This window comes from Manis javanica, chromosome 4 (assembly GCF_040802235.1).
Source record: "Manis javanica isolate MJ-LG chromosome 4, MJ_LKY, whole genome shotgun sequence".
In the NCBI taxonomy this organism is placed as follows: Eukaryota; Metazoa; Chordata; class Mammalia; order Pholidota; family Manidae; genus Manis; species Manis javanica.
Window position 1 is genome coordinate 57,811,485 of NC_133159.1, and position 9,861 is coordinate 57,821,345.

The following is a 9,861-nucleotide window of genomic DNA, read 5'->3' on the forward strand; positions in this document are numbered from 1 at the left end:
TTGCAAAATAATTGACTTATTGTGTTAAACAAGTTTTCAAGTATTAACACATTCTGTTATACAGTATTAAAAAAGGACATTTGGTAACACCCCTACAAATTTCATTAGAAGACCCTGTTAAATATTAGGAAGTTGTTAAGTTTACAGTCGTGGGTTCACATTTTCCAGAACTACCTCTTGAAAGCTTGGATTTTTTCATTGGCAACAAATTTGCTTATTTTCCTTGAAATGATAGGGTTCATTCATTTTTCAGGAATATGTCTGCTAACTGGGTATAAGTCTGAGCAACCATAGTTTATCGGTTCTTTCTAGTACAGGTGATCTTCATGGAAAAAGTAGTTAAGCTTGTATACAAGTGACTTCCTTAAATTTTACTAAACTTTACTAAATATCAGAAGTGATTTATTCATACTTCCTATTTCATTGCACAGAATATTTTTCAAGGGACTAGAGTTAATATTACTAGTCAATAATTCAACTTTAATAGTACTCAAGGAACTACATTTAATAAAATTAATACAATTGATCTTTGAACGGTATAAGTTTGAACTGTGCTGGTCCACTTACATGCAGATTTTTTTCCTTTCAAAAATTGGAAAATTTTTTGAGACTTGTAATTTAAAAAAACATTTTATTTTCTCTAGCTTACTTTATTGTAAGAATACAGTATATAACGCCTATAGCATTCAAAATATATATTAAATGACTTTTTGTTATCCATAAGGCTTCCAGTCAACAGTAGGCCATTACTAGTTACATTTTTATGGAGTCAAAAATTACATGCAGGCTTGAAACTGTGTGGAGGGTTGGTGTCCCTAAACCCCCATGTTCAAAGTTCAACTGCAATTTTTTTAATTTTGTTTACTGCTTCATCAAAGACATCCTTAGTGCAAATGGTGGTTTGTTTGTTTTCTTCTACTATAAGTGCAAACTGCAAATGCCAGTGAAGAATACAATGACTGCTGGGGCAGTTGAGTTGCCATTGCCTTGATTTGTACTAAGATGCCGGCACCTTTACACCACACCATCAAATGTCAACCCATTTGTAGTGAAAAAAGGCAAATAGTGCCTTGTTATTGTTCTGAAATAATTTTCGACCTTAAGGACTATGTGAGATGATGGGCCAGTCATTGTGTTGGACTGTGTCTTGATTCGTTGAGCTGCTGTAATAGAATACCAAAGACTAGGGTAGTTTATAAACAACAGAAATTTATTTCTCAAAGTTTTGGATGCTGAAAAATCCCCAAATCAAACTGCTGGCAAATTTGATGTTTGGTGGGGAGGACCCTCTTCCACATCTATAGTTGGCCGCCTCTTTACTGTACTCTGACATGGTGGAGTGGGTAAGGGACCTGAGATCTGTTTCATAAGAGCATTAATCCTGTTTGTGAAAGCTGCACCCTCATGACCTAATCACTTCCTGAAGGCTCCACCTCAGATACTGTAACATTGGGGACTGGGTTTCACATAAGAATTGAGAGGGACACAAGCAGTCTGTCTGTAGCAGAATGTTGCAGGATTGTCCTGTTGGGTAAGTGTATTTTATTCCATCACCCATTTTTCCCCCATCCATTTTCATTCTTAAAAGATTTCTTTCAAAAGCCAAGTCTGGATCATGTCACAGCTCTATTAAACCTTGAGAAGTTCCCTGATGCCTTTAATAAGGTGATAAATAAAACCTTAGAGTGGCATTCAGGGCTCTTCATTATTGTCTTTCCCATCTTGGCATTTGCCACTCCCCAAAACAGTGACCAACCGTTCTACACAGTAGCACTTGCTAAACGTGCCATCTTCCTTTTTGCTTACAGTGTTCCTCTGTCTAATGCTTTTCCCATAACTTAACCTCTACCTGAGTAACTCCTTTTTTGTTGTTGTTCAAGGTGAAGCTAAAATTTTACGTGATGTGTTGGAGCTACTTAAAACCCTCATTTTCCAGTACAGCACTTTGCATAGCTTAGCTTAGTTTAACACTGCAAAACACTTCGAAACAAGAACCTGTGTCTGTCTTTGCAATATGTCAGATACATACTAGGGTTCTCACATCTTAATTACCTGGACCTGCCCAGTGGGGAATAATAGTGAAATATTTTCATGAACAAAGTAGTTTTGGACACTTGTAAAGAACACATCATAACAGAGAAAAGACTATGTTATGGGCTATAGTATCTTAACACATCCTGGCATGAAAAATGACCATTACTTTGAATAAGATTTTTACTTAGATACAATAAATATGCTAATCTTTATATTCTGATTTTTAAAAGCTCATATAAATTAGTGTGTTTAAGTGGCTCTGTAGTATATTACTCTTGAAAAATAACTATCTTAAGACCCTATAGTAAATAGATTGATACAGTGCCTCTGCTTATTAGATTGCTTAAGCTATTTTATATTTATTAATCAATTTGTTTAGAAAGAAACCTGTAAGAATGTGTTCAATTTTTCTGTTTTTTTTTTGTACACTTACAAAGGTAGTAAAATGTAACTCAGTTTAGCTAAAATGATTGTCGACTTAAATTTTTCTTAAAGCCAGAACCCTTAAAAGATGAATAGTACTTAATTTTATTAACACCAATTTTTGTTTTCCAGAATTTTTTTTAACTCTTTAAGGAAAGTGATGATACTAATATCTTACAGGGTCAGTATTTCACTCAAAAATACATTATTGGTACCCTTTTATTGAGGTCAGGATCTGTAATCAGTAAATGCTCAAGGGTACAGTGGTGCATAAGATAAATATACACCCTTTCCTTGTGGAGCTTACAAGAAAGGTAGGTAAATGAAAATTTCCTAGAATATAGATGTGTTATTGAGAAGGATTGATGTTAGTAAATAGTTCAAATATCAAAAGTAAGGGATGATTCAAATAAAAATTTATTAAATTCATTAAGATGCTACCAATGGGTTTACAACAACTTCTAGAGAATGAAGCAGCAGAAGCTATATTAGTACACCAGTAAGAGGAAAGAAGGGAGTTAATATTAAATATATGTCCCTGCACTAAGGCACTGAACTGGACTTCATGATTTCATTTAAATGACAGCTCTTTGATGGTGAAGTGCTCTCCCTTTGCTGAAGTAATAGGCTTAAAGAGCTAAATAAAGAATGCTTTCATCTGACTTATAAATGAGACTTGAACCACAAGTCTTTTCCATTTCCAAAATGTCCGTCATTTGGCACCTTGAGAAAGTGAAAGCAAAAACTTTACGCAGTATTCACAATGTTTCATATAAAGATGTTGAATGGTAAGTAGAAGTTAAATGAAATCCGAGTAAAAGACTGCAGTTTATTTTTAATTATTCTCAAAATAGAAGAGTGAAATAAGGGAAGGAGGATCATTGACAACATCAGAAGTTTAATTGCACTTCCTAAATGCTGGGAGAGAAAGTATGAGATTGAAGATGGAGGGGGAGAGGAGGCACAGAAACATTTTTGTTACACAACAGGAAAGAGATGGTCACATATAGACAGTGACATGTTGAAGGGAAATGAGGCTAAATTAAAAGAAGCAATTTGTACTGAATTGTGTAAATCTACATAAGACCTGCATTGCGAAGATTCCTCTTAAATTGTAAAAGAAGTAGACTATTACAGAGAACAACATTTAGAAACACATTAAGTAATTTCCATTTATAAAGTGGGAATAGTGATGGTACCTACTTTAGAGGCTTACTATGAGGGCAGACATGAGTTACTATTTATAAAGCATGTAGTAGACATGTACTTGATAATTTAACCTATAGTAGTGAGGAGTCAAGCTCCTAAAATGCTGTATAATCGTGAAAGGTGAATGCAAATGAATCAGGTATTTTCTTCTTTGCAGTATTTTTAAGTTTCGAGTTGTAATTTCAAAGGGTATAGAAGGACTTGATAGGTTGAGCAAAGATAAAAGGTGAAGAATTACAAGTGTTAAAAAGTCACTAATTTCTAGGGTGTCAAAGATGCTTTTTTATAAACTCAGTATGTAATGGCAGCAGCCTAGTACGTGGTTAGCGTATACATCTGAATCTTCTGTCTGATGCTGAGTGATATAACATGCATCACAAACAGAGCTAGTGTGTATTGGCTTCCTTTTACATGATTAGGCGGTCACGAAGCAGATCAAGAAGGAGGTCACATTCTAAGTCAAGGAGTAGGCGACGATCCAAAAGCCCAAGACGGAGAAGATCTCATTCCAGAGAGAGAGGTAGAAGGTCAAGGAGCACATCAAAAACCAGGTACTATTATTCACATTGGGTGGAAAGACAGATTTTAGAGTCCTAGGAGCCCAAACACTGTGCAGCTTAATGACAAAAGGTGATGATGGGAATATAGGGCTAGACTGGGAAGAAATTATTTAAAGTTTGAGGAGGCTGATTTAGTTTGTTTTCTTGCGCTCCTTTGTAAAGTATGGTTTGTGTTTATGGCTGAAGGCCCAGATTGTTAGCTATCTTACTAGATATTCTCTTTAAGGATTTAGTGCTACCTCCTTATATCAAAGAATTTATGGCAGATAGCCATACCTTATTTCATCATATGTCATCAAGACATTATAAACATTTATTAAGAATTGCTATATGCCAAACACTAAACCATACTTCAGAGAGTCTCTTATCCTATGATTTGGGACCAGCAGAGAGTTAAAAGTAAAGAGTCATTAAAAACAAACATCCCCACCTTGACTTAAACATGCATTCTAGTCTTTCTCATGTAGGGCCATACCCTTTTAAATTAGTATGTCTAGTCTTGAGTACTGCAAAACCAAACCACTGTTTTTTCATTTGAACCACCTTTAAAAGTGGCAAGAGGACTGTTTCTTGAAAAGTGCCCAGATTTTTTTTTCCATTTGTAATTGCCACACACATAGACTTTAACAACCTTTTTTTTTTTTTTTAACCAACTGTCCTTTATCTCTTTTTAAAATAGTTTTCTAGAAGCAGCCCTTTATTTTATATTCCTATCCATTTATCTATTTATGTGGCAGCTGGGTGCCAACAAAATGTATCTTAGTAGACATAACTGAGCTGAGAATAGAGGTTTGGGGATAGCTTTGCTTACTGAGTGTTCAGTTTGTAAGGAGGCTTTAGTCAGCATACTTTACAGAGTGAGCCATCTCTTAATCCAGTCAGTGAAACAAGTTTGCTTAATGAAACGTCTGTCATACAAAGGGGAAGTAGACATTCTTTCCTTCAAGGAACTTTTACTAGGAGAGAGATGACTGTAATTAAAGAGGAAGGGATATTGTTAGTGATACTAGAAGAGGCTTAACTGAAAAGTGACTCCTGAGAATTCAGTTCTCCTAGTTTGACTGGACTTGGGGAGCTGGATCCATGGTTTCAGATAGAGAATGTTGTTTACAAAATTAGCATGAATTCTTGAAAGCAAGTATTTTGGTGTAGGAGGACCAGGAAATGAGGTCGGAAAAATGTAAGGAGACTGATCATACACATACGGCTTTGTTGTTCACACTAAGAGGAGTTTGCACCTGATACAGAGGCAGTAGGAATAGATTGAAAAGTGATGATCAGGGAGTTAATATTTTCAAGTTATTACTGTTAACAGTAATCTAAAAATAAGATGATAACGACTTGAATGAGGGGAGAGTAACTGATAGGAGAAGAGTAACCAAAGAAAGGAAGGAGTGAAATAGAGAGTATATTGTGAGGGGATCCCTTTACAATAACAAAAGGAATGCTTTAATCTCCAAAGTATAGAATAATGAGGATGGGTTTGTATGTGTTTGTGGGCGTAAGGGATTTTTCCCTCAACAGATACATTGATTACCCTTTGCCCAGAGTCTTAGGGAAAATTATGATTTTAAGGGGGAAATGCTATGGGGAATACAAGTAAATTTATAAGAATTTTAAAAAAGATGAGTTAACGGTTGTATCAGTCCATTATGATGGGATATTTTTCTAATAGCACTGACTAGCCCATAATATGTAGCAGCAAGAAAAAGTAGAAGGTTAACTTGGCTCATGATAGAGGTTAATATCATGGGGTGTGTGATATGATTATTAATTTTGACAGGACATCCATGGGCTTTTGACTGTAGAAGGAAAGTAATAAAATAGAGAATATAGGGTAAGGGAATCCCTTTAGAAGTTTTGGATAGAAAGCCATGGTGAATTAACAATCAGCTGAGAGAAAAGGAGTGTTGAAGAGCCTAGGAACAGCAGGACTTAATTCGTATTTATCACCAGACATACTAAGACACTGGTCAATGTCCTTAATTATTTTCTTACCACATAGTCCACTTTGTTCTGGTAGAAGTTTTATGTGGAATACCACGAAAATAGATTTTTTTAAATTACTTCTATAAATTACTTCTATAGAGTTTCTATAAAAGTTTATATAAAATCAGAACAAGATTTTATATTGTATGAATGAAATGAGATCTCATTGTGCTTTTGTTTTGGTATGTAACGCTATGTAAATTTATATTAGCTGGATCATCTAATGTATTCATTTATTAGAGACAAAAAGAAGGAAGACAAAGAAAAAAAACGTTCCAAAACACCACCAAAAAGTTACAGCACAGCCAGACGTTCCAGAAGTGCAAGCAGGTAAGGTTAATTATGAATTCTGGGAATTTGTTTTCACTTTGTTTATAAGAACCTCAGTAGGCTCTGAATATTAAATGTTTTGCTGTACATGGATACATACTTCGGTTTTGAAGTTTTTTTTGAAAGGCAGTTTGTAAAGAATCAAGAAAGTTCATATCTTTTACTTAATATTTTATGGTATAGAGTGATTTGAAATTGAAGAAACATCTGAGTTTCAGTGACTAAAAGTATACTGAATTAATTATATCAAATTCATTTTGTTATATTTAAAATACCTCAAAAGAATTATTTTTCCCATGTTTAGTGATTCATTGATCAATAAGAGGCATTGCAGGTTCTCATTTGTCTGTTCCAAGCTTTACTCCACAGAAAATATATTTTTCACACTTAAAATGGAATTTATATGACACTAAGCTTCCATTTTCTCCCTATGCCATTTACACGTTTTGCTGCAATACTTGTTTTCTTGTTTAACTAGTAAGTTCACACTATATACAAAAATTAACTTAAGGTGGATGAAAAATCTAAATGTAAAAGTTAAAGCAAAAAACCTCTTAGAAGAAAACGAAGTAAATCTTCATAACCTTGAATTTGGCAGTGGTTTTCTAGATAGATATGACACCAAAAATGTAAACAACAAAAGAAAAATAGATAAATTGGTGATTATCAAAAGTAAAGACAACCCACAGACAGGAAAATATTTGCTAGTTGTATATCTGATAAGGGACCCCATGTGATTCTTCAACACAAAATAGTATTTGAAACTGGGGCTTCATTATTAGAATCCTGCTGTAGGAGTTCCTAGTGCAGTGCTAGCATATACATGGTCTGATGTGTCCGCATTTTTTAGATAATACTGTATTTAAAAGTCTAGTTTGCACATTTGTGGTTCTAGAGAAAGACGACGACGACGAAGCAGGAGTGGCACAAGATCCCCAAAAAAGCCTAGGTCTCCTAAAAGAAAACCGTCTCGTTCACCATCTCCAAGGAGGTAAGACTGTGTTAATCATTTAGATCTGTCCTAATTTTGTCAGAAACTGCCAGTTTTCATTTTTAAAACTGCTAGAATTTTTCTTCATTTATAGGAATTAAAGTGCTTAAACATGTACTGATGTAGTCCCTTTATGACTTGAGACTGTTTTATAGTAAACATTGTTTAGGAATGGGCATTTTAGACCCATAACTCAGAACTCAGTCTTGCATATATTACTTGCCCACAGTTTGTATCCAGTGTTTTGAAATTGGATCTTTGCTATCCTCTTTATACCGTGTGAACTTGGATCTAAACAAGTTTAAACTTGTTGCTAAACTTAAGAGTAAAACTTCTTGAATGGTTGCTTTAAAATATCTCTTCTTGAGAATATTTTACTGTCATCCTAGACATAAAAAGGAGAAAAAGAAAGATAAAGACAAAGAAAGAAGCAGAGATGAAAGAGAGCGCTCAACAAGCAAGAAGAAAAAAAGTAAAGATAAGGAAAAGGATCGGGAAAGAAAATCAGAGAGTGATAAAGATGTAAAAGTATGTTTACAAACTAATGTACTTTGGTATTTTGGGTGGTGCTGGTACTTTTAAGAAGTGATTTTTCTGTGAAGTTTACTTTTATTATTATTCTCGGCAAAGCAGGTTACACGGGATTATGATGAAGAGGAGCAGGGGTATGACAGCGAGAAAGAGAAAAAAGAGGAGAAAAAAACGACAGAACCAGGTTCCCCTAAAACAAAAGAATGTTCTGTGGAAAAGGGAACTGGTGATTCGCTGAGAGAGTCCAAAGTGAACGGGGATGATCATCATGAAGAGGACATGGACATGAGTGACTGACCTGCCTCCCGGAGAGTCCCGCTGAACACATGCATCAGTGTCATTCCTGTGTGGGGTTTCTTCATGCTGTATTTGTTCATCTCGCACCTAGATGTATACAGCTCTAAGTTATAAATGGTTATACAGCTCCTGATACTGATATTAGTTATCACATCCAAAAGCTTTTACAAAATGATACAACATGGGTAACCAGTTCTTGACCTGGTGAAATCTGATTGTGTAACCTAGCAGTTTTACTATTCTGGTACTGCCTCATAACAAAAATGAAAAGCTGCATGCATCTACAGCAGGCATGGATTGTTTATGTTGTATGATCTCCTTTCTTAAGTAAGTTCACTTACAAGTATTTCTAGAATTTGATTCATTGCCGTAATAGAGCCATGTAGGGAATGCACTGATTGCATGTTAATTGTGGCAGGAATATCTTAAATGTCATTAAAATCCTCCAACATGATGAATCCACTTATGGTCCTGTTTGTTGACATGACAAATTAACATTCTTGTAGTTAATCTGGAAACAAGCGTTTGAAATAGATAATCCTTAAGCCTTGTGGCTAAATTTTTGTGGCTTTTGTTTAACTTTGAAAGGTTACATATGCACTAACCTTTTTTGATGGCTAATTAGGCTTTAATTACAGAAACAAGATTTCAAATGAAATTCCTTTGGCTGTGAGTAAATAGCATATTTTGAAGTAGAGTTGTATACTTTTCATAAGGTGTTTGGAAATTTTTTTTTCCTGAAATAATTTATTCCACACCTACATCAGTGAAACCTACCTGCCTGAGTCCACCTGTAAAAGAAAACTTTTCTCGTCCCAATTTTCAATTTTACACTTGTTCGTTAATTTGTTTTAATCTCACTGGTAGAAAAAAAGGGTAGTGCATTTTAAATTGACCTTCATATGCTTTTAAGTAAGACAAATCTACTTGATAATGTACTTTTTATTTGATCTCAAGTTGTATAAAACCAATAAATTTGTGTTACTGTTAACTGCAGTAGTGATCTTATGCACACAGTGATTCCATGTTAAATGCAAAGTAGTTAGACAACTGTTTTCTTAGTTACAGGAGTTTAAAGCTTCACTTTTGTGCTGTAAAAACAAAAGTAGGCTAGTCTGTGCCATGTTGATGTACAGTTTCTGAAATTGTTTTACAAGACTTTGATAATAAAAAGCTTAAACTTATGTCATGTTCCTGTAAAACTATTTGTATTTATTTATACTGTTGAATGTATGACATTTACCTCATTTTACAAATCAAGTTCTCTTTTCAGTCCACATACTTAAATATAATAAGATGAAATCCATCATTGCAGTGGTTGTCACCAGATTTGTCAAAGTTGGTTTGACTTCTATCTAAAACTAATTTCATTTTTCATTTTGAGTAGAAATTGGGTTGAGCAAAGCAACAAACTTATAGGATACACATATAGTCCTATCTATAACTAGTAAATTTATATTTTCGGTGAAATATATTTTCCTTTTCTGGAGTAGTATA

The 9,861-nt window shown here is 34.4% G+C and overlaps 1 protein-coding gene across 6 annotated transcripts in view; it reads left to right on the forward strand.

Moving 5' to 3' along the window:
* SRSF11 (serine and arginine rich splicing factor 11) overlaps window positions 1-9,548 on the forward strand; it is a 38,536-nt gene extending 28,988 nt beyond the window's left edge. For 3 of the 6 annotated variants that reach the window (XM_017660400.3, XM_017660399.3, XM_073234118.1), the window contains 5 exons: window positions 4,086-4,217; window positions 6,456-6,545; window positions 7,420-7,536; window positions 7,926-8,064; window positions 8,167-9,548. In XM_017660400.3, coding sequence (XP_017515889.1) covers window positions 4,086-4,217; window positions 6,456-6,545; window positions 7,420-7,536; window positions 7,926-8,064; window positions 8,167-8,364 — 676 coding nt within the window. In that variant the 3' untranslated portion in view covers window positions 8,365-9,548. The remainder of the gene's footprint in view (window positions 1-4,085; window positions 4,218-6,455; window positions 6,546-7,419; window positions 7,537-7,925; window positions 8,065-8,166) is intronic. The other 3 variants (XM_017660401.3, XM_017660404.3, XM_017660402.3) reach the window with 3 other exon arrangements.
* Window positions 9,549-9,861: the final 313 nt, after the last annotated feature.